This window comes from Sander vitreus, chromosome 6 (genome assembly GCF_031162955.1).
Source record: "Sander vitreus isolate 19-12246 chromosome 6, sanVit1, whole genome shotgun sequence".
NCBI lineage: Eukaryota > Metazoa > Chordata > Actinopteri > Perciformes > Percidae > Sander > Sander vitreus.
This window is the reverse complement of record NC_135860.1, coordinates 19,263,445-19,288,102: the sequence shown is the minus strand read 5'-3', so window position 1 is coordinate 19,288,102 and position 24,658 is coordinate 19,263,445. Positions and strand designations below refer to the sequence as shown.

Below are 24,658 nucleotides of genomic sequence, written 5' to 3'. Positions count from 1 at the left end.
AAACATAAAAACATGAGTTGCATTGACTCAAAATTTTAGATTAAAATAAGACTGTCTGCGACATATCCACAGTGAAAATAAGATTATGTCTGCCTATTATGGTTCAGAATCAAATTGTATTCGTAAAATGAGAATCCTCTTTTGTGGTTGAGATCGTAGAGAACTAAATAGCTTTCTATCTCTCTCTCTCTCTCCTGGAGAGCGATTCAGTTTTGTAACATCCTGTGGACAAATAAGTGTCATCTTCACTATGTTAAGTAGAATCAAAGCACTTAAACCTTGTGATATATTGCTTCTCTCCATCCAACCATTAACCTCAGACGGTTGGACAGTTGTCTGTAGGTGCTCTTACATTGTGAAGGTCAACATAAAACAGCCTCTATTCAAGAGGTCAAATAGTATGAAGGTGTCAGGTTAGTCATGGTTGCTTGAAGCCTTCCAAACGACTGTTTGATTGACAGTCGGGTCAGCCAATCAGGAAACAAGACAAAGAGCATGAAAAAAAGGTTTTCTTTCAGAATGAATTAAAACACCTACTGTACTCTGACACTTTGACACCTTAATCTAGAAAAAAAACTATAATAAAAATACTGCAATCCCATTACTTTCACACTGATAAAATAAAGAAAGAGAATTAAGAGGGAAATAAAGGATTATAGGGTGAGCTGTTACCTTTTAGTGGCACTGCCATGGACATGTTTCAACTATGGGACACATTTTTTAAATAACTGGACTGTGTGCTTTGACTTGGTCCAAACGCAGGACTCAACCTATGAAAGAGAGGTCACTGTAGTGACTTAGTGTCATTTCTAACATCTGCCTGAAATCTAACCCCCGTTGTAAAATGTGTAATGTCTATGTTCTTGTCAATAAATGCAAATATATTGGGTTTTTTTAGGTATAGAAGGTTGTTTTTTTTTGTTAAAGGTAGTGCACATAACAGCTATTTTTATAATGACAAAAGTTTTGTAAATACTTGCTGTATAGCTTGTTTGACTGAGTGTGTATCAAATACACAGCTTTAATTGGTAACAATGTAAACATGAATTGTATATGTTTGATATGTGGTATTGTTTTGCTTACTACTTGAATTATACTTCACACTGCTTGTTGTATCTGTCTAAATAACAATGCAAAACTCAACATAAATGTGTATTTTTTGTATCAAAGTTTGAATCTTTTTATTATAAAAACTGTTTTCTCGAATGCAATTAATTGTGCTAATAAAGGGGATGATGATATGTGTTTAAATGAGAGGTAGCTTTGGGCTGACTTGGTTGGATTAAGTGAATCAAGAAGGAATTGCCTCTAAGGTTTTAAACTGAGGATAATAGAGGAAAGCAGGGAAATATACATTATGAATGGATAGGCATAAATGAGCAAGTAGTCGTCAGGACTAAATGTTAAATAAACTTTGCCTAAAACATTTCTCATACAACTGACTTCTCGTGTTGTTTGATGTGTGGTAGGTCAGTGCCCTACATCACACCGTAATGTTAAAAATGGTATCTTGGATGTGTTATGCAGGTCAAGTGTTACCTAATGCAAACAATATGGCTGCTCTACATTTATCACTACTGGAGACTTAACACCTATTTTAAAAGTAAAATAATATAAAAGATTACCAAATAGATTTAACCACATGAGAGTTAAATACTGATTTCTCTTCTCACATAGTACCATATATTCTCTTTCCCTTTCCCAAATGCACATCTTTTTGCATTTGGTGTAAACTGCTTCCTGTGGATTCCCCTTTAACAGTCCAGGATGTTGATGTTATCATATGGGACCCAGAAGTTACCAAACTCCCCGAGCCCCAATGACAGTGGGTGGTGACCCTTTGAACTCTCTCTCTGAACCCCAAATGGAAGGTCACAGTGGAAAACCCTGTTATCTCCTGTGGGATTGCTACTGCTTCCTAAAATAGCTACACATGTGGGAACTTTGGTTCATCAGTAGCTTGGATCAGTGGGGGACTGACACTGTGTTCTACACATCTGGTTGTAGCTATGTGTGGTGTTGTGTTCTCTTTATACACAGTGAGAGCAAGCTAAACAATAAATACATGAAAAGACGGACCAAAAAGAGTTATTTGTTGTTAGTCTGTTTTCATTAGCCATTCTAGTGACATGGCTCTGGGGATGGCAAAATCTGTCTGTCTGTCTGTTTGTTTGTTTGTTTGTACTGTCATATCTAAACAACTATTAGATATAGAATTTTGGATACAGTAGATATTGATGGTCGTCCGTTGATGAATCCTAATGGCTTTGGTGATCCTCTGATTTTCCCTCTAGTGCCACCATGAGCTCCACATTTGTGGTTTTGAGGGAAATGTTATAATAATATAATGTACTAATACAAAATGAAACAATGCATGCACTGACATTTGTCATTCAAACTGGAATGCTTTTGTTAGTTAAACTTTATGAAGTGTATCAATGAGTGGTGGACCTTCACCTTCTTAAGTCTTGATTCAGTACTGCTCAAACAGTATGGTTGTCGAAGAACAACAGACTAAACAGACTGGCTTGGTTTGACGACAGTGTATTTTTTTCTCTCATCTGTCAGTCTGTATCTATCATGCTGATATGGAAAACTTCTGTGAGGCTGTAAGCTACCTGACTACACAATGCCCACATATTGATGTTTAATGTTTACCATGTTTTTAATTTGCAGGTATTTAGTCATAAACAAGAAAAAAGATTAATCTCTATAGGAATTGAATAAGAAGTGAGCGCTGCTGTTTGTATGAACGGTAGGTAGATTGCTCCCTCTAGTGGTGTATTTGAATAAAGTCTCTGTCACCATCTTCATTACAGTGATCATGAATGTGAAATCACACTCCATTCAACACTTTGTGTGGAGTACACACACTGATACTGAGGTACTGTGCATACACTACATGTTTAGAGTGGTTGATTCATTATAGAAATGATGCTACCATCATGTTTCACAGAGATGTAAACTTTATGTAAATTAATTGTGTATGTTAAATACTGATAATTGAACACCAAATAACAAAACAAGCATACAAAGTCCTATTTACAATTTCATTGTGATTTACAGACTCACTGTATGTGAACCTTAATCATTTTGTTACACATGGTTAAGTAAGAGAAAGAAGATGCTGGTTTTAACTCTCCCTGCCTCTGCAAGTGCATTCACCACAGAGAAAGTGTTAGAAACATGTTTCTATTTCTTTTCATGATTTAAAACATGTTCTGATAATGCAATACTAATACAAACAACTAATACAAAGACAATACAAAGCAAGCAGAATTTGGTATCTGGAAGTTGTGACCATTCTTTTATCTTCTGAACCCCCATTTGTAGCCTCTTAGCCCAGCTGTTTTTCTTTGTAGGACTGGGGCTGTAGAATAGGTACATGCTCTCATTGAATTTGCAGCCAGTCAAAGAGTAGACCAGGAACCCAGTGTCTGCATCAACAAAGCACACCAATCCAGCGTCATAGTCTACAAACACAACAACTCTCTCAGGTTTCCTAATCAAGAAGAGGTGGACTGGGACCTCATGTAGAGCACTGCAGTTGGTGTCAGTTCCTAACCTTATGACCCAGTTTTCATTCCTGGGGTTAAGTATAAATGTCCTCATCCCACGCATCGACTCTTCTATATCCAAGCCGGTGTTCCCTTCGGCCTGAACCTCACGGTAAAATCTTCCTTCAGAAAAGTCCCTGTTTCCTGGATAATAGCTATGTCTGTTGAATTGGTGTGGAATCCACCAAATGAGAGACGCTTGCATTTGATTCATGCCTACATTGTTTGCCATCACTTCATGTTTGCCTTTTCTCTTGGTCTGCACTGCCACTTTTGTCTTCTGAGCCCTCTTTCCACGCTTACGTTTCATTTCCTGCACTTCTGCCTTTTTCTTCCCCATCTGAACCCTCTTGTTGACATATGCTTCCTCTAAAGGGACCATATCATGAGAGCTATGTTCTGTACACAGGACACAAACACATGCCTGGTCATTCCTGCAGAAGAGCTCCAACATCCTGTTGTGTTTCTTGCATATTTGGTCCTCCAGGTTATGCACAGGATTAGTCAGTTTGTGTCTCTTTAAAGCTGGAACTCTCAGATGAGGCTCTAGGTGTGTTTCACAATAAGAGGCCAAGCAAACCAAACAGGTTTTAGAGGCTTTGAACTTGTTTCCAAGGCAGCAGTCACATGGCACCTGTCCTGGTTTGACTGGGGAATAATTGTTAGCTATCACATTGTGTTCCTTGAAATTCTCCACCACCTCCCTGAATACAGTGTTGACACAAAGTTTGAGCCCTTTGTTGAACTTCGCATTGCACAGTGGACACTGACACTGCTCTTTGCCCTCCCAGTGCCTGGTGAGACAGGCCTTGCAGAAGTTGTGTCCACATGGAACTGAAACAGGCTCGGTGAAAACATCCAGACAGATGGAGCACTGGAACTGATCTTCAGACAGGAAACTGCAGGCCGTGGCCATATCTAGAGGAGAGAAGGTTTGAAAGCTAAGAACCATCCTTTTTTGACTCCTAAGTGCTACTGGTGTGAGCCATTTTGTCAACAAAAGGTGCAAAGTTCATTACACGTATAGCTAAAAAATACTCTACAATATCAGAATATTATCAAGTATTTAACAGAGAAGTTGAACTTCACCTTCTTGGATGCTCTGCTCTGCTGTTGTCTGTCTTTGTATGCAAATGGGCAAACTTATCTGTGTTTACCAGTTAAGTTTCATTTCTCTATAAATGATGCAATAGTGCTCCTCCTACCCTGGCTCATACTCCACCCATCTGCTCTTCCTGCATGACATTAACCCCTTATGACATGAACTGGAATATGATTTTGAGCATCATTTCTGCTAATGAAACCAATAAAGAACGCTTTATTTCTGGTGTCACCGTAAGTTTTTGGTGTCAATGTAATAACAGATCCACTCAACCAAAGTAACAACAACTCAAACCACAACGAGCATCTGTGCTCAACTCAAACTCAACTCTAAAAGGAGATCTGTCTCTGAATCAAGTCATCTTGTGGGAAATTATTAGTCTCCGCTTTTAAAGAGTTAACATGAAAGGAGTGAAACGTCTGTGCCACGAAAATGAAATGAATCACTCCACAAATATTCTATTCTGTAAAACTGCTGTTTAGTTTCTGGTTTCACTTTAAGATAGAGTGGAAAGAGACATGGATGTGTCTGCAAATTGAACTCCAAATTTCACTTGATGAATCAATAATGTAATCTGATTACTTTGGCCATGCATTTGCCTAATATGGATTATGAAGCTGATGCTATGCATTGTATTTCAGTCACTTCTTACTTGAATTCTATAACATTTAACCACCTATAGTTTCTTGTGTAAAGTGTGTTTTTTTGACGTTCTTGTAATCAGCATTCCTGTAAAAATATATTCATTTAATCAAAAATAAAAAAGTAACACCTCTTGGATTATCTTTGTTTTAGTTTGATAGTAATAAATCACATAAGTATTTTAGTAACAACATAATTTAACATTATATTGAAAAGTGTGAGGCCTGCAAAAGATGTTAAACTATTAGGGAAGTATGCAAAAATAAATCTGACCGAGGATTAAAAAAAAGATTAATTAACAACCTTTAAATAGCATCACCTTTAATAAGATTGAGTTATCTGTGTGTTTGTTTGTTTATTTGTTTTGAAGGTCATTACCACAACAAAGAATGTACATTTCCTCTGATAGCTCATTTCCATATAATAGTAAAAATCAAGTGTAGCTTATACACCTCATTAAGCCAAATGTTTCTTAGTATTTCTATTTTAGTCTCTTTCTCAAAATAAACCCCTCTTTGGTGCGGCTCAGTACAATGATATATGTAGTTCAGAAGGCGAGCAAGTAAGGAAGCTTGGCTCCTTTATACAGCCTGCCTGCACTAAACATTCCAGTGACTACACAATTTGAATAATGATGACATAGACACTGAAATATGTAATATTAAATCATTAGATCATGCCCTTATTTCTCATAGTATTCATATGTGCACATACATCTACATACACATCTTGGTTTCTCATGCCTCATCCATAATGTATGTTGGACTTCCAAAAATAGAAATTCAGTTTCTTTTTTTTTAATAATGTCCATGCATGTAATATATATATATATATATATATATATATATATATATATATATATATATAAATAAATAAATAAATAAGAGGTGACTCAAAGCTTCTTGAAAAGGCACTATTTAACATATCCATTTAATTCAAACTTGTGAAGTACGAATGTTCGATTTAATACTTTAACCTGAGCATCTTTATAAAAAAAAAAAAAGACAGTATATGGAACATTATTGTGCATTTAAATAAATAACAATGTTTGGGGGAAATAAGTTAAGACGGTCAGTTTGTGTTAATGGCCTATAATTTTCAAATTTCAAGATACAAGATGGCTTAGTTCTGCATTTCTAGAATATAATAGAATAATCTTTATTGCACCAAGGCAGGACATTTGTCTGTGTATCAAAAATAACACCCACAGCAAAATGGATCAAATAACACAATAATAGAGGGTTCCCAGTGATTTTACTGACACGTTTAACCTCACAGACGTTAATTTAAAATGCCACCAGTAGGTGTCGTGGCTGCATTGCTAATAGCTATGACAGCTGTTTAAAGAAAATGCATACTTATGGATTTAAGTGTTGTTACATCCAAAAAAACTGTAACTTCTATGCACTTAAAGTCCTCATTGAAGTCCCAGCAGCTCTTTGGTTGTTTCCCCCTGATATAATCATGTCTGAAGCTGCTGACTGAAGCTGCATCATGGCTTTTGTCTCCATCTCCTCTTCTGCATCCCTGCCAGTCACTCACAGGGCTCGGACCCTGCTCATCGTCAAACAACAGGCGCCATGCATTGATTGTAGAGATAACCTGACACGAGTTGCACCATGAGTTCACTCATCTGAACTCTCACGAGCCTGCAGGATTGACAGCTGGCATGTGAAGAACCTTTAGAATAATAATGATGGCGTTGGAAAGCTCAGAGGAGGGCTCTCCATGTCAGAGCTTCCTAACAAAACGCTCGCTATCTCTTTGAGACATCAAAACAGGGTAGGCGCATTCCTGTACGCGCGTAACCGGTCTCACGTCTGCAACGTGAACGTGTTCAGCAGAGTGCATGGGTCTCACTGGGAATTGGAAGACTAGAAACTCGGTTCTAATCACATTTAAGATGCGTCTGTTTAATAAAGGCATGTTAAAAACAGCTACCATAATGAAAATGTCCAGTTTTTTGTCACTTCTTCAGCACCACGCGGCCTAATGACTCACAAAACCCAATTATGGTTTCATTCACGAAATAGACGTTAATTGCTTTTAAATGTCTATATATTTTAACATCACAATAGGGTTTTTGCATCATTGTAATATTATTAACCTACGAGTACAATTAATACATTAATAGATTTTGTGAATGTGTTCATTGTGGTTTAACTATGCATCACTTGTCACGTCTCAACGTTCAGGGGAAATGATGAACACATTAAGTGTATAGGGTCTGGAGATGGGATCGGCTGACGGCGGCGGGAGCAAACTCCACCCAGCAGATAGGATCCCTGGCAGGCGGAGCGGGGAGCTGCTTGCGCCGAAAGGGCTCGGGCTGGTTGGTCGGGACGCTTGACAAGTCCCGCAGAAAACTTGAGAGGGGCGAAGTTCAGTCTGAGTGTGAGGGAGACAGAGTGGAAGTTGATGTGTGAGAGCGTGCTGGGGACATAACCACATGTAATTTTAAAGAAATGCTCCAAAGATGGCGGTGGTAATAGCGACTGGAGTTTCAGGTGCCTCCGGAGTGCAAAAAAGTGGATTTGTGGAGGTTTTGGTGCGGGAGCGGTGGCACAAAGTTTTGGTCATCTTGAACGAGGAAGCGCTCACGTTAAGTTGCGAGGAAAGCTGCGTTAACGACAACGTGAACGACAATGTCAACTCCAACGGCGTTACCAACGGATCTTACCTTGACAACAATAACACCAACTCCAACAACGGCCCCCAAACTGTGCGCACCGCGTTCACGGACCTCCCGGAGCGAGTGCCCGAGGCGATCGCCAACAGAAAACGGTGCGTTAAGGTGACCAAGCAGGAGATCGGGGGACTTGGGATCAGCATCAAAGGTGGGAAGGAGAATAAAATGCCTATCCTCATCAGTAAGATATTCCAGGGGCTCGCAGCGGACCAGACCCAGGCTCTGTATGTCGGGGATGCCATCCTGTCCGTGAACGGCGTGAACCTGCGGGACGCGACCCACGACGAGGCTGTGCAGGCGCTAAAACGGGCCGGGAAAGAGGTGACACTGGAAGGTAGGCATGCTGGACAGACTGTGTGAGAGAGGATAACAGTCAATGTGGGACCCAAATAATGAAGGAGAGTTGCGGCCGGATGTTATTGAACTAAACTTTTTTAAGCCTATAGTCTACTTCATGCACGCCCCAATTTATTTCATAAACTCACAAATAATAAGGTTATATTTTAGGAAGCCCACGTGAGCGTTATGTGTGTATATAAGCTATATATTTTAGTGAATGAATGTACAGGGGACTGTACCTGGGGAGATACAAGTTAAGTGTTAGATCTTAGTTTAGCCAAAGTCCTTCTGTTTTCAGCCTAATTTTTTATGGAGACCTAATATAACCAAACTCAAAGATCCCTGAGGCAACTCTGGAACATGCATGGGGACCTCATCCTTTAGGGAGGGAGAAATGCCTTGTAAGTCTGAGCGCTTCTTATCCCTTAGCTTCCTATTTCCTAGACTGGCGTTGGGCTGTTTTATGCACATCATCCATCAGGTCGATGGTCCTCAGGACACAACGTTCTGCAAATTACTGCAAGTTTTCTATTCTACCTGCCAGTTGATTGTATTCACTAAACATCCCAGGTGCAAATCACTCCCTGATTAGAGGAGAATGAAAAGCTGCAGGGCTCTAACAGTTGAAGCCTCTGCTGTAGATGTGATTTACTTTCCATTAAAGAAAGGAGGTAGCCTACTGGTTAATAGCAAGAGTGGCGGAAGAAAGGATGGTATTTGTATTGCACCTGCCTATACTATTCATATCTCATTTCATCAAATCTGTTTTTCTGTTAATTTACAATTTGTTGTCACCAAGCAGTCTCCCAGGGTACAAAAACTGAAGGCAAAAAAAAAATTCTTCTCTGCAAATGTATTTAATTTACTGCAGAAGAGGGGAAGACACTTTACTTATGTACATAGTGCAACTTTACAGGACACCCGAAAAGTAGATGTATTGTATAGTTGTGAAACAGCTGTACTGCCCGCCTTTTGTACAAAAGAACAGTTTAGATTCCTAAGGAAACAGTTATTATGCAACCAGAGATGCCAAGGGAGAATCATGCAAGGTCATGCTGCGTTCCAGACACAATTTTTAGCCCGTAAGTTATGACTTCAAGTCATGACTCACGACTTGGTAGCGTCCCCAGGCAAAGTCACCACCTTAATTTTACTGTCTATGGTCACCACAAAGCTACAAAGCCCTTCTAGCTAGCATTAGCATTAATTAGCGGCTACCTACCGTTGACGTTAGCTAGCGCTAACTGATACTAGCGATTTCTAGTCAGCAACATATTTTGGGCTTCATTTAATAAACATAACCTGTAGTAGTACACAATCGTATGTGTATTGTTTTGATTACAATGTGTGGAATTACTTTACGTTGCCTATTTATGTATATTTATTTCTATTTCTCACTGTTAATAACCGGCGCCTGTACAGCATCAACAGGGGTCGACATTGTTCGTGTGTGTGACGTCAAAACTGTAACTTGGAATACAACAATCTGGTACGAGTTCACGAGTAGTAAGTTATGGGTTTGACTGCCGTTCCAGGGCACTTTCACGGGTAGAAGGTTGTGAAAACACGAGTTACGGGTTGCCTGGAACGCAGCATCAAACTCATCTCTCCCCCTCACGCTCAACAAATCCAGCTCTACATTTTCTCAAGTGTCTTACACACACACACACACACACACACACACACACACACACAGACATATAGTATGTAAAGACACACACACACACACACACACACACACACACACACACACACACTTACACACTTTGCTTTCACCTCACTCACTCACACCAGTGTGGCCAAGTTGGTGTTGCGCAGCTGTTTTTAGCCAAAAGTGAAGATGAAAATTAGGCTGATGGCAGCTAGCGCTGGGCGGTATATCGGCGGTATTACAGTTTTTGTCCCATTGCTTACACACTAAAAACAAATGCTTAGACCAAAGCCTCAATACCTAAACTTCTTGTAGCATACCTTAAACACAGTGTAACCATAGCTTAATCACATTGTCAACTTTGCACTTTGTTTGTTTCACCAATTCTGTAACACACTTATTGCGAAGCACTACACACGTTTTCTTACATTAGACACTTTGTTCAAAAACGAAATCTCCTATTGTCATTGGGAAAGCACTCTGTTCAAAATGCAAAACTCATCTGGCAATTGTAGGCACTTACATACACACCTGAAAACACTTCTGAAACACACATCTGAGCCTTAGCAATACAGATAGGCCTCAGGTAAGCCATTCTGAGAACTTTGCAAGCATGGAGGCAAAGAGAGAGGGGAGTCGGACGTGGAAGAGACATCGCCCCCCCAGCCCCCCACCACACACGCACACACACACACACACGTGCACACACACACGTGCACACACACACACGTGCACACACACACACACACACACACATGTACAAGTATCCCAATAGCAATTTATCCAGTAATTGTTTTTGTTTTTTTTTACTTTTGTTTTGTTGCTAAATTTACAGTTTTTCTTGATTGTTTGACCTGCTTAAAGAAACTGGGATCTACTCGGTTTTCTTCATCACTGTCTCAGCAGAGCAGAAGACACCTCTTGCAAATGTGTTAACCCTTTCTCATTGGATTGACACATTTTCCCCACCCTTTTGCAGAACAGTTAACACGGATGTCGTTCAAGCAGTCCAAACTCCATTGTTTTAGCTATGGTAACCAAACAGAAACCATCTGTTCCTAACTATTAGAAACTACCTACATAAGTGTGAAATCACTGAAGCACCTGTTTGACACTCTTTCACACAAATCTTCAATTAGCAATCAGTCTGCAGGCCTTAAAGGTGCAGCGTCTGTGTTGTTCTTTGCCAAAATGGATGGAAGAGGTCTAAGACAGCTGAAACTGAGTATCAATAATGGCTATTTCTTATACTCTACAGTAATAGATTTTATTTTCTTAATTTCTCATACTCTAATAGATTTTATTTTGGTTTACATGTATTTTGTGTAATATTTACAGTATTTCAGTTTTCAGCCACAGTTTCAAAATAAGAATCAATGGAATCAATACAATTTGCATCAAAGCATTTCTGATTCTGGTTCCAAATCTTTGCAAGAAGGCAAATTTGACAACAAATGGCACTGGCATGAAAGCTACGTACAGTAATAAGCTACAGTGACAAGCAATGGTGCACTGATTCGCACTGAGTGCTGTATTTTGTATTTGGTGGTCCACTGTGTCTTTTGTTGCATATTTTAAATGTTTTGGCAGGGTTAGAGACTTTTGCAAACAAAATGTGTCATTTTGACCGCCACTGTTTCGGCCTGTGTGTTCTGTTTTGAAAAATCTGGAGTTTGAGTTGACTGCTGTGTCAAAGCAATCAAGAAAAACTGTAGTGATTTGTGATTCTATTTTTCTTTATTTCTGTAAGAATGTTTGTTTGTTGTAAAAACTCTTTTTTTGTTTGATTACTACAGAAATTCTACTTCTGAATTTTACAGAATACTGAGTCTGAGAATGTATATATATATAAAAAATAGAAACACAAAGACTGCAGTGTTTTCTATAAAGCCCATCAGTGTGTTGCTGGTGATATGAAAGAGGAATTCAGATGGTGCTTGTGTGTATGGTTTTGTTGTAAGAATTTCATTTTTAGAAAGGAGTGTTTTGATTGCAGTGTTTCATTTTGTCATAGATATGAGTTGTTAATCTCCAAGTGCTGTCTGATTGTCTTGTGTGTAGAGTTTTGACATAATGAGCAAAAAGTGAGTAAGCAATAGGCAAAAACTGTAAATTCCCATATGATATGGATTTTTCATATACCGTAACACCAGTACATTGCTGCAGAGAGCACTACGGCCGAAGTAATCTGCGAGTGAATTGAGAACGGGAGCCGTGTTAACTGCGTACCCTTCTCACTCATGGTAGTAACTTTATAACACAACAATTAATAACCCACAACTAACTCTCTTTAACAGGATAAAACACCATAGCACACAACAATTTTTTACTTAAACAATTTCTAACACTAATAATTTTACATTTACAAATTTACACCGCCGGACGGCATGTTGGGTAACATTATAGCTGCTAGCTAGCCAGGTAGCAAAACAGTCTGTAAAGCTGGGAGAGGCTCCGGTCGCTAGAACACCGTATGCTCAAGAGAGGAGCTGTCTGTTGTTCCGAAGTTTTTTGTTTCTAAAAAATCTGACGTAATTTGTCCACTGTTGTTGCCTGTCGCTGTAACATTACTTGGTTGGGCTAACGTTACTTGGCTGTGCTAACGTTAAAGACATGTCACTTCAAGCATGCAGCGGCGCAACATAATGAATGCAATAACAATCCACCTACGGTCCTGCTACAGACCGTTGAGAAAAAAGGGAGAAAGACGGGTTCAGAGCAATGATTAAAACACTAGATTTAAGATGTCTTGCCTCGCTGAAATACGTCCGCCAACCTACTAACATTGTTCAAACACCGAAGGAGGCTGACAGCCAGTGTTGCCAACTGTTTTCCAATGAAAGTCGCTAGCACCAGCTCCAAAAGTCGCTAAAAGTCACTAGATGACGTCATACCCTCATTTGCATATTGTTGACGTCATTACGCAATCATTTGTATAAAGCTTAGTGGTTGTGTCAGCAAGGTAGATAGAAAGAAATAGAACTTTTTAGCCAAATAATCAGAGATTTGTCGCTAGTCGCTTTTTTGAAATAAAGTCGCTAAGGGGGTCTGAAAAGTCGCTAAATCTAGCGACAAAGTCGCTAAATTGGCAACACTGCTGACAGCGGAGCTCCGTTCAGTCGCTCACTTACAACAACCTAACTTACCTGTGGCCAAGGTAGTGTTTATACAACTATCTTACAACTATTTTGTTTTGAAAGTAAAACAATGGTAACGTTGTTTGTATGTGTATTCATTCAATTTAAGTTTATTTTACTACTTTGCAGTTTGCATAATAAAAATAGTTCAGATTCTGTAACTGTTTCATGCATTCTCCTTCATATAACGTTATTGTATAATGTTGTGGAGCCAAGCAAACCCTTTAGTAATCAAAGCTTTTAGTAAACATGATGACATTAACATGTTTGTGTGATATTCTATGTACTCCTGACAGTAGAATAAGCCATTATAAACCTAAATAAAGGCCCAGTCAAGCAGAAGAAAGAAAATACCGTGATATACCGTGAAACCTCCACAATCTTAAAAAATACTGTGATACAAAGTTTTGGTTATACCGCCCAGCATTAATGGCAGCCAGATTCCACTCTGGAGCAAGAACATAATTTTACCCCCTTAACACACTCACATGTACACACACACACACACACACACACACACAGACACAGACACACACACACACATACACATACACACGCACACACACACACAAGTATGCAAGCACAAATACACACGTACACTGGAAAATGTTGCACACAAGTGCCCACTTCTGATTTTTTTTCTTTTCTGTTACTGTGAGGACTCTTGGACCCGAGATAGTAAGAACAAAGTGTCTCTCGCTCTTCCTACCTCACTTTTGCAAACACACATGCACATTGTCTCTCTCACTCATATACACATGTGAACATGATCCTTCCCAGAGGGACACAGGGGCTATACTGCAGAGGAAAAAGCAAATCCCTGCTGAAAACTTACCAAGATAAGAAATAAGGAGAAAGGGAAGGGAGCAGGCAAGAAGGAAGGGGGGGAGAGATGGGGGGCGGGGCTGAATTTGAATTTAATGGGGAAAGTGCTAAGAGGGAGAGAGATAGAAAGAGACTGAACAGAAGGAAAGCTAACGAGGGAGGCTAAGAGGCTGATAACGACGACGACGACAGCGAGGGTTAACTTAAGGGTAACAGAGAGACAGAAGTTCACCGTAACTGCAATTTAACAGAGATCATTTGCATTTGGCAAAGCAGTATAACATAGTGAAATAGCAAAAAGTGACGAAGTGCGTTTTCAAGAGATTTCATGGATGTTTGGGTTGCTCAACATGTAACCGAGCACATTATCTTTCATTTTAGATTAAAAGACGCCTAAAATTAGTGATTTAGTCCCTTTATTTTTCCTGAGTGTAAGCCACTTATAAGATGTGAGAGACAAATAGTGTGTTACATGAGATAAGGAGGAAACATCGGATTCAAATGTTTGGAGAGATAGTACATGCCTCATGGGAGGTGTGTGTGTGTGTTTGTGTGTGTGTGTGTGCGTGCGTGCGTGCATGCGTGTGTGTGTGTGTGTGTGTGTGTGTGTGTGACTTTACATACTGTATATGTCTGTAGAGATGCACTGCATTTTTGTGTGTACAGCAACAGAGCTTGTACAGGCACTTGGTAATCTGTTTATTTTACTGTAGCACTGACAAGCCATCTTGGAAACTCATTAAGAAGATGGAGAACAAATTCAGCTAAAATAGACACTGACCACTTACTCCCGCCTGATGCAGTCATAAAAGGGCAGCAGATTGATCCAGTGGTCAAAAGCTAAGAGGGACAACGGTTCAAGCCCCCATGTCAGAGAGGATCCGCTTTGTTAAAGTGTCCCCTGAGCAAGACGCTGGCTCTTTGCTGGCTCTGTTCTGTGGCTCAGCATGCAGCCTGACAAGTCAAAAGTGAATTTCCCTTTGGGGATAAATCAGGGTTCTGCAGCTGTGCCACAAAGCTCCTAGCAACTGCAGCCATTGCCATTATGGAGGTGCAGTGAAATTACAGTACATACTGATGAAAAATGATACATAATACAGTTACAAGTTTGTACTTGTACAGAATTTTTAACCCTATACTGAAGCAAATGAGTGGAATTCAGCCTGTGCTTTTCCTACTGTGACAAATGTCAAAATGTCTTTAGTGAAAAAAAGGCCCAATAGCCATGTGTGTGAAGAGAAAGTATGCAATATTTGAACAGCTCTCTCAAAAAGACACATACAAGACATAGTGACCTTAGTCAGCAGATCCTGCCTTCTCTCCCAATATCAGTGCCCCAGAGAGAACCTGTGAGATGTCCTGGATAGCAACATTAGCAGGTGTGACCCCTTTACCTGCCTGTGGTAAACAACTTCATAAGTCCCTGGTGCAGGACTAAGAGAACTTTACAGGTGTCAGTCGTGGCTGCAAGAGACGGTCACGCAAGGATAACCGTTTTTAATGTTCACAGCTGTCCCCGGTCTGTCCTCGTTGCACTGTTTTGTTTTCCTTTTGTATTGCTGTTTTATGCAGTGATGATTGAAAATTCAGTCCAAACATGGGGGTGTTAAGTTTATTTTTCCCTCAGTGCGAAGAGCTATTTGGTTAAAGTTAAAAAGAGAGGAGAACAATACCTTTGGAGAATTGTGTAGCTCAATTCATTTGTGTTTATAATTAAAACTGGATAGTCTCACATGTAAAAAAATATTTCTAAATTTAGATTTGTTTAAAGTGTGGAGTGTTTTAGAGCCAGAAGAAGATATAGATGATGTCTACCCCACACAAGGAGAGGTCAGATTATTTATTTAGAAAATGTTTGTATTTTGCTGATTGTACCTAGGTGATCATTCATAGAGATGTGTGGCCTGAACAAAGCCTTCCCAAGGTTGGCTTGATGCCAAGAGGCTACATTGATTTTCACTGACCTCAGAGTAGTCCAGGTTGTCTCAATAGCTAGTGATGTTAAGAATACTCAGTATATTTGTCTTATTTAGGGTGTGAAAAATATATTCTGCAGTTTTTTCACAGTAGCATGTAATGCTGTAGATAGCTATTTTATGCAGGTTGTGTAGCTTTTTCCCTTTGAGGGAAGTTGCCAGACTAGGTCAAAAGCCTGCTGGGTAGAGTAGTAAATATGTTTTTGGTATGTCAATAATAGCATACTCAAGGAATGTGTATGCATTAAAGCTTAACAACAAGTGTAAGTATTTACAGTAATATGGTATTTGAGAATCTAAGCCTCATAGTTTTTACTAGTTTATGTAAAGTAACCTCTCACGTTCTGCCACTGGTCAAACGCAACCCTTGGGCTGATGAAATTGACACGTTAATATTGTCATTGTTGTTGCCTGTCGAGCTTTCCGCTCTCGCACGGTACACATGCAATTTGCAGTGTAAACAGTGGTGGATTTACCATAAAAAATCTGTCATTTTTGAAACAATGCGTTCTTGATATTGGACAGAGGTAGAAGTGCATCAAAACAAGTCCAAAAAGCCTAAACATGAAGGAAGAAGAAATGAATAACTGAAAGCCAGAATACAATAAAGAACATCTGCCACACTTCAGCAGACAGGAAATGAGTCAGTGTCTTGTAAGCTCCTCTGTCGATCCCCTAACAAGCCGTACCTGTCATCATCTGACATCTGGATGGGTATACTGTGTATATGTGCTGCTGTCAGCAGTGTGATGCAGAGTGTGTGTCTAGGAGCTTGTGTATATCTGTGCAATCAAGTTAAGTCAGCAGTGTAGTCTAGACGGATACTACAGTCAATGGTATGCTGTATGTGGTTGAGTGTGCTAAGTGTGTGTGAGAGAGATTAAGAAAAAGAGAGAGAGTCGATGTGTCTACCAGCTGCTTGTGTATGTTATTAGAGAAACTATCATCTCCTCCGCTTTGTGGAGTCTGACTCAGAGCGGGAGTGGGTGATGATAATAACTGTAGCGTTGCAGTAGTTATTGTTGTGGTGAAGACAATAGATTAAATCATTCATTCCTCTGTGAAAGTTTTAACAGCCAAAACAAAAGCTCAGAGTTAAAGCTCATCTGTTGTTTCCTGTTGTCTTTGTTTGAAAAAGACAAAACTCCTTTCACCTCCAAGTGTAAGCATTGGGTTTGTTTTTATTCTAGTTTTCTCCAATCGTCGTCAGAAAACTGAACTTTTACGGTGGCTAAATACTTAAATTGGAAATTTGAAAAAGATTTTAACAGGATGACCAAAAATAACCCAAAATAACTGTTCTTCACTGTCTTCACTGACTTCTCTTGAATCCGTGGCACTCTAGACGAGTCAACAGCCTACTGTAAAAACTGCCATCTGTTCACACTTTCTGTGGTTGTGGTTTTGAGCAAATATGGTGGTTTATGTTGTCATTTACAGACATGTATACAGACTATAACAGACTATTTACAGACTTGAGTAAAAGTACAAGTGCTCTATCAAAAAAGTGACTTGAGTAGAATTTGAAGTGCTCTTTAAGCACCTCACTTAAAGGAGAATTCCGGTCGATTTCAACACGTAGCTCTGTTGTTTGAAAATTTGGAGTGCTGTCAGTAGCAAGAAAAACTATAACAATTGGTGCTGCCTACACCGTGTTATCCCCCTGCTAGCGTTAGCACCCAACAGGCAAGTTTTAAACGTGTTTTTAGCCTCTAAACATGCTCAAAATGTTATTACAAGTGCCTACCCATGTGCAGTGATTCCTTCCGAGGGAACATAGCAGATTTGACTGGAATATTGGATTGTATGAGTTCGACAATCGACTAGTGTGGACTTGACTGGACAACAGGAAATAAACAGAGGCATGTGCACTGGCTGGATTAACACAACTTTTATGCCTTTCTGTCACATCTACTGCAGTCAGATTTGCTGTGTTCCCTCGGGAGGAATCACTGCACATGGGTAGGCACTTTTCAATCCTAGCCGGCGACCGTTGATTTCGCTGGCAGACTAGGCTAGCTGATTAAGCTTAGGTCAGCTTAATCAATCAGTTGAAAACGTTTTCTCTGGTTGACTTTTTTGGTGTCCGCTCACTCCAATCACGCTTGGATTTAGCTGTTCAATATGAATATTTGACTATTTGTTCCTATCTTCATATAGAGTATCAAGCAAAGCATGTTTTAATGGGATGGATGTTCATGGTAACGGCAGCATTCACGTAATATAGTAAACAAGCTAATTTTTTCACCACATATAGTCAATTGTAAGTCAATTCGGACAAAAGCATCTGCTAAATGAGTTTAATGTAGTATAAGGTAATGATTTACGGCCCTAAAAATATCATACAAACAAAAAAAGCTCAGCCTCACCACTATGTGAGAATATGTGGGATGTGAGTTGTTTTTCTGACAGTTTAACATATTAGGCAGATTTTTGGCTGTTAATAATCAGGTTATTGTTTAGTGTAATGGAGATATCACATAAAATATGTCCTTCTGAACACACTGTGTGGTTGTAGGCATCAAGTATTTGCATCTTCTTATTTCACTTTTTGCAAATAAGCTCTTGAGCTCATCTTTCTTTTCAGTTTCTTTGTACTTGTATACACGCCTACCAAAGTGACTAAAATTTCAACATTCACATACTCATAGCCCTATTTACAGTCAAACAATTTATCAGGATGTTTTCATACAGAAAACCTATGGCTATTCATTTTCTTTGATCTACAGGTTCAGCTCACTTTTGCTATCTCTTCAATCTGTTCAGATCCATGTCTTCTTTTTTTGTGTAAACACATTTCTTCTTCTCTACTTACAGTACCTAAAGTTAGGAGCCTGCAGAGAGTTAGTAACTGTTTGACATCATGTTCAGAGTTTGTTGTCAGTGAGTAATTCTGCCTACGCAATTGCTTCGTCAAATTCTTTTTATAAAATAAAATTAGTTACTATTCATTGTTCAGTTAAGGCGATATTTGAACTCATTGAAAAATGTGTCCAAATCTTACAAAAAGATGCCTTGAGGGTGGATTTGTAAAGGCCTTTTGTGCTGCAGTAGTATCCAGCTACCTCAATGCCGACACGGAGTAAAAGCCTTCATTCTTCTATCAGAGGACCCTTTTTCTCCTTTTCTACCTCTTTGCCCTGCTCTGTTCTCTTTCCACTATCTACTAATGTTAAGCTGTCTACTTTATCTCCCACAGGCTTAATTAGAGGAGGTATTATTTTTTTCCTTTGGTACATTTTCTCACCAAATACAAATCCCCATTTAAAGCATATGGTAGAAAGTCCAATGACTTCGGACCTCATTAAATACTGTTAAGGACTATTAAGTGAAAAAGACACAATGACGCTGATATAGTAATTACACCTTGTGGTATGGAGTGGTGTGTGTGTGCGTGTGTGTTGGGGCTGCGCAAACACATGGTGAGGAATGAATGAGCGAATGAACAAGTGTGTGTGTATGTTTTCATTGTGAATGTGTGTTGTAGACACAACTGAACACTATTACATTATTTGGACAATGTGTAAGTCCTGTAAATGGGGCTGAGTACAGTTTTCAAACAAGTGAATGGTTTTTAAATATCATCATTGGAAGTGGAATTTTTATGGTTAGTTGAACAGCTGTCTGTGGTGATACATTGCCATTCAGACATCTGCATCACAACTACTAAAACAGCAAGCCACTGTTTCTAAATGGAGTGGACAAAAGTGGAGAGTGGAAGTCACAATACAACAATATTTAGTTGTGTCTGTATGTGCATGCTCTCACTTTGTTTCAAGCCAGAGCCAGAAAAATCAGGAATTAAAATCAGACAGATGGGGGAGGGCCCTCATTTGGATCATTTGGTCTGACTTATGTAACGGCCCAAGCAGTATGAGTGCTATTCTCTCCAAGTTCTTATCGTGCTATTGAAGTTATTGTGCAGAGTTGGCCGTGTTGCTGCTGTAATGGAATTGAAACACGACCCAAGGGAACACATTTACACACTTCCAGTGTAATGATCATATGGACTCCACCCCATTTATTTTCCCCTCTGCTGGAAACAGTTACAGCTCTATTTCTGGGCACAGAGACCCGGGTTCATGAGTTTACATTTCCTCCCACCGGACTGTCATTGTAAATGTTAACTGAAAACAAATCACCCACTAAACATTATGTTTGTGTAATAGCTGCATGATTTGTTTTTAATTTAGTCTGTTCAGAAAGTGGACTGTAAAAAACCCAAGATTGAGCTGCTTGGCTACATAGTTTTAGTATAATTTGAAATTCATTGTGTTCAAAGTAAAATGTCCCCTTATCTTTGTCCTCATTAGGGATGCAACTAACAATCGTTCCGATGTTAATTCATTGATTAATCATTTAAAATATAAAAAATCATCCATCACATAATCCAGGGCCAGAGGTGACGTTTCAAACTGCCTGTTTACAGATATTCGATATACAATGATATAAAGTAGAGAAAAGCAGAACACCCTTTAACCAGAGTGGCATTTATGCTTGATAAATTACCTAAACAACTAGTTATAGAAATTGTTATCAATACAAGTGTGACACTAATGTTTTCTTGTTGCTTGCCATCCTGTTTATTTATGTCACACTTCTAAATAAGTGTTAAGTGAAGCCCTGTGAGTCTAGAGCCTGATTTATGGTTGATGCAAGAGGTTAATGGGAGTCAAATTTTTTTAATTTATAATTCAGCTTCAGATTTCTCCATTTCTCCAGATTTCCCCCCCACACACTCTAGACAGATGTATTGTACTGATGACGTTGTATCATGCATTAACAGCAACTTTGTTTAAATTGTTTCATTTCTTGTGATTTTGCTACCCTTGGCCACTGTCATGAACTTAAATAGTGTGTTTAATAACATGATAATAACAGCAGCAATGTCAGATTATCACAGACACACAAACACACACACACACACACACACACACACACACACACACACACACACACACACACACACTTTTTGGGGATCTTAGGTATTTGCTTGTGTTCCTTTGCAGCTTCATCATGCTTTGCATCACAAAAGATGAGGCAACAGTGTGTGTTAGTGTGTGCATCTATGTATGTCACAAGACTATCTCAAATTTGAAAACCTTGTTGCCTTTTCATTTCTAAATTTAAATCCTAATTAAATTCTAAATCCATGTGCCTTTGTGTCACTTTGGTCTCATAGATGCACGGCTCTGAACAAACATAACCAGACAAGGTTGTCATCATCCAACTGCACCAGATTTGATCTTTTCAGTCCATTGAATTCACTTGTATTATACCTTCTTATGATGCATTTTAACAAATGGATTTGCCAGTCTTTTAATCTGATTAGACTGTGGGTTATTCTAATGTGCAATTGGATCACATCGTCACTGTCGGTCCATTGAGGACACTCTCACCCCCGTCTCCTCCTCTGTGTTATGTGTCAGCCTGTGATCTCTTCTCTACAGGTTGGTGGTTAGGCTTGTTATGCAGTCTCATAGGGGTCCATAGTGCTTCTTCCTAGAATAGTTCACTTGCTGGATTACAAATGCCAACAGCCATATGCCAATTATACGCGGCCTAGTACAGTGGGATATGCCAATTAAACATCCAAGGCATACCAAGGATTCAGAACATTCAGGATATAGAAAGCGTACTGAGCACCCACTTTATCTCTGCCTCTCTATTTTTGTCCTTTACTGAAACATGTGTCCTGTCAGAAAATTGAGTTTGACATTTACAAGTAAAGCTTTCTGTTTTACCAGTTAAAAATGGGGGCTTCTGAGTAGGGTTGTTACGATTTCGGAATTTCGAAATCAAAAGCGGAATCGGTGATTCCCTCAGTATTTTTTATTTCTCCACACCCGATGCACGCCCGATGAAAATAAATACAACAGACACAGCGTAGCTTACCGGCTGGTGGCATCCAGCTAAAGACACAGGGTAACATTTGCTTACTGGTAGCCTGCAGCTTGACTTTTTCAGACACCGTGGCCACTGTCAGAAATGACCTAGAAAGAACAGAACTGGAAAACCTCCTGCTTTTCTGAAGCCACCGGTGTAGCAACATTTTGTGTTCCCTTCCCTGTGAGTGAGTTATGTAAACCAACAAGGTAAAGCATGTGGGCTCCGACGGGACTCCATGGTGCATTCATGTGGACCTTGTCAAGCTAATTGTGCACTAATGGCGTTTTTCCATTACATGGTACCTGCTTGACTCGCCTCGGCTCGACTGGACTTGGCCGCGGTGCCCCGTCCTCCTTTTTTTCATTGCAGATTTTTAGTACCGCCTCATGCGTGAGGCGAGTGCGGCTGGTCGTCATAGCGCCGCCGCAGGAAACTGCCGTGACCTAACGCGACACACACATAGAACGTCGAAGGTGTGTTGTCGTTGCCACAGCTAGAAGACACATTTTGTTTCAAAAGAAGCTGGAGGCAGCGAAAATAAACACCGCTGGCTAAAACTATTTAAAAAGGGCGGGTTTGTTCACTTACACCCCCGTCTGTCGCTAGCAATGATGAAACAGTGATTAGTGACGATTCTCTCCGACCAATCAGTAGTCTGCAGGTTTTCACGTCACCTTTTGGTATTGCCTCAGCTCGCTTGGAACCTCGACAGAGGTGATATTAAAGGGGTGATTGAATGATTATATAGGGTATTTTACACTGTTCCTTAAGGTCTCCTAATAGGGTATGTAACATTGGTTGGGCTGATAATTGCCCGAATGCTATTTTATTAGGCCCTTAACTACCCTGTGAATATGGCTCTATTTGGATCAAGAGCTTTTCTTCCAAATATGGTATGCTCATGAATATTTAGATGAGCTGCGCGCTGATTGGTTTGAGCGAACCCCATAGAAACACATTGGAGACGAGACAGCAGGTCTCATATTTCAGACACTGCAAAGTTATACATTGTTTGTCGGGCTATTTCGTTATTAAATTCACTTCTGAGACTTTTTTAAGCGAGAAATCAACTATATGAAGCTCAAATATGGGGCGTTTTATGAAAATTGATGGCTAATTGCAAATTTGGTAAGACATGTCGGACTTTAGCTAGGAGCTCCACACAGTCTGACGAGAAAGCGGAAACCTCCATACCCAGTGAAAGTCACTGTTTCCCTGGGTACTGGACTACTGGAATACTCGGGGCTCCGTGGAGCTCTGTGGAGCTGGCTGGCTGCCAGCTGCCGGCCTAACTAGAGTAGCTATATTTACAGTTTGAATTTTGTCACGCCACTTATATAACATCTACCCCAAGTTCTTATAAAGTTAACAATGGTGTCCGATTTCAATTTAATGCATTTTTGTGAACATTAGGGGTTTCGTTAGCTGCTACTGTCCCTTCAATCCTATGTGTACAGATCGCGGCTAGTTAGCTTCATTTTCGGCGTAATTCGAGTATATTTACAGTTTGAATTTCGTCACGCCACTTATATAACATCAACCCCAAGGTCTTATAAAGCTAACAATGGTGTCCAATTTCAATTTAAGGAATTTTAGTGAATTTCAGTAGAATTCTAAGGTGAGGCTAGTTAGCTCTCATTGATAGAGGTCCATCCAGCCGCAGGCTCTATCAATGAGACTCGCGGACAAGAGGCGTTTATTTCCCCGATCGTTTGTTTAAATAACTCAACACATTATAATTACACACATTATAAGATTAACTGGAAACTGCGGTAAGGGATTGCTGGCGTAACAAGCTCGCTGACCGCGTTCTCACTCACACACACCGGCCATTTAGCAGGAAGAGGGGAGCTGCAGGCCCTGGAGCTCTGTCAGGGCAGCGGCGTTTGGTAGTCCAGTAACCCAAAAAACTGTGACTTTGCGCAAGTATGGAGTGCCATGGGCTGCCTGCCGTGACGGAGCTCCATCTACCTCACAGCAGGCCGGGGTCTGTGAAGGAAGGCAGGCCGGGTGGCAGCAACACAGTCAGCACTGGCCGCTGAACTCCGATACACAGTCGGACAAAATTTGCAATTAGCCATCAATTTTCTTAAAACGGCCCATATTTGACCTCTACATAGTTGATTTCTTGCATAAAAAAGTCTCAGAAGTGAATTTAGTGATAAAATAGCAGATGAACAATGTATACAATTTCTGAGATCTGCGCGACCTATTTAAGACTTAAGCTTAAGCTGACGAAGACTTAAGCTGACCTCAGATCAGTGGTGTAGCCTATGTAAATGTTTGAGCGTGACAAAGATAGAGACCAGAGCCAAATGAGGAGGAGCCGCCAAGTTGACATCAACTAGGCGTCTCGTTGAGATTTGCCCGTTTTCAGAGGCAGTTTCAAATTGTGAGATTTGCAGAGGAAAGAGGTGTCAATGGGATTTTGAGGTTCTATGTGTGTCCTAGTTACCCACTAAACTGTCATTATTCAACTATGACAAGGTAAAATCGGTTTTGTATTCAATCACCCCTTTAAAAAAAGTACCCATTGGCAGGTACCAGGGACTTTTTTACATAATGGAGAACCAAAAAAGGCTAGTAGAGTCGAGGCGAGTCGAGCAGGTAGCATGTAATGGAAAAACGCCCTAAATTACGCCTCGTAAAACTCTAAGAAACTCAAACTGTTTCTCTAACTATAAGAGTATAGTTAGGATAGAGTATTTTATACGTTATAAAATACCCTTCTGCAATCTAGTGGAACTTATTGTGGAAGTGCCGTCCCTGTTGAAACAATGTTTGAATTGGATTGTGACCTTAAAATCGAAAGTTAAATCAAATCATGAATTTGGAGAATCGTGACACCTCT

General features: G+C 39.9%; 2 protein-coding genes across 2 annotated transcripts in view; one reads left to right on the top strand and one right to left on the bottom strand.

Moving 5' to 3' along the window:
• Window positions 1–2,943: 2,943 nt before the first annotated feature.
• LOC144519882 (zinc-binding protein A33-like) lies at window positions 2,944–4,753 on the bottom strand. Its single transcript, XM_078253386.1, has 2 exons — window positions 4,647–4,753; window positions 2,944–4,475 (listed from the first exon to the last, which is right to left on the bottom strand). The coding sequence occupies exon 2, from the start codon at window positions 4,471–4,473 to the stop codon at window positions 3,193–3,195; it is 1,281 nt and encodes a 426-aa protein (XP_078109512.1). The 5' UTR covers window positions 4,474–4,475; window positions 4,647–4,753; the 3' UTR covers window positions 2,944–3,192.
• Window positions 4,754–7,510: 2,757 nt separating this feature from the next.
• The window catches only part of sntb1 (syntrophin, basic 1), a 46,309-nt gene continuing 29,161 nt past the window's right edge, over window positions 7,511–24,658 (top strand). The window contains exon 1 of the mRNA XM_078253384.1: window positions 7,511–8,324. Within this exon, the coding sequence (XP_078109510.1) occupies window positions 7,778–8,324 (547 nt within the window). The 5' untranslated portion in view covers window positions 7,511–7,777. The remainder of the gene's footprint in view (window positions 8,325–24,658) is intronic.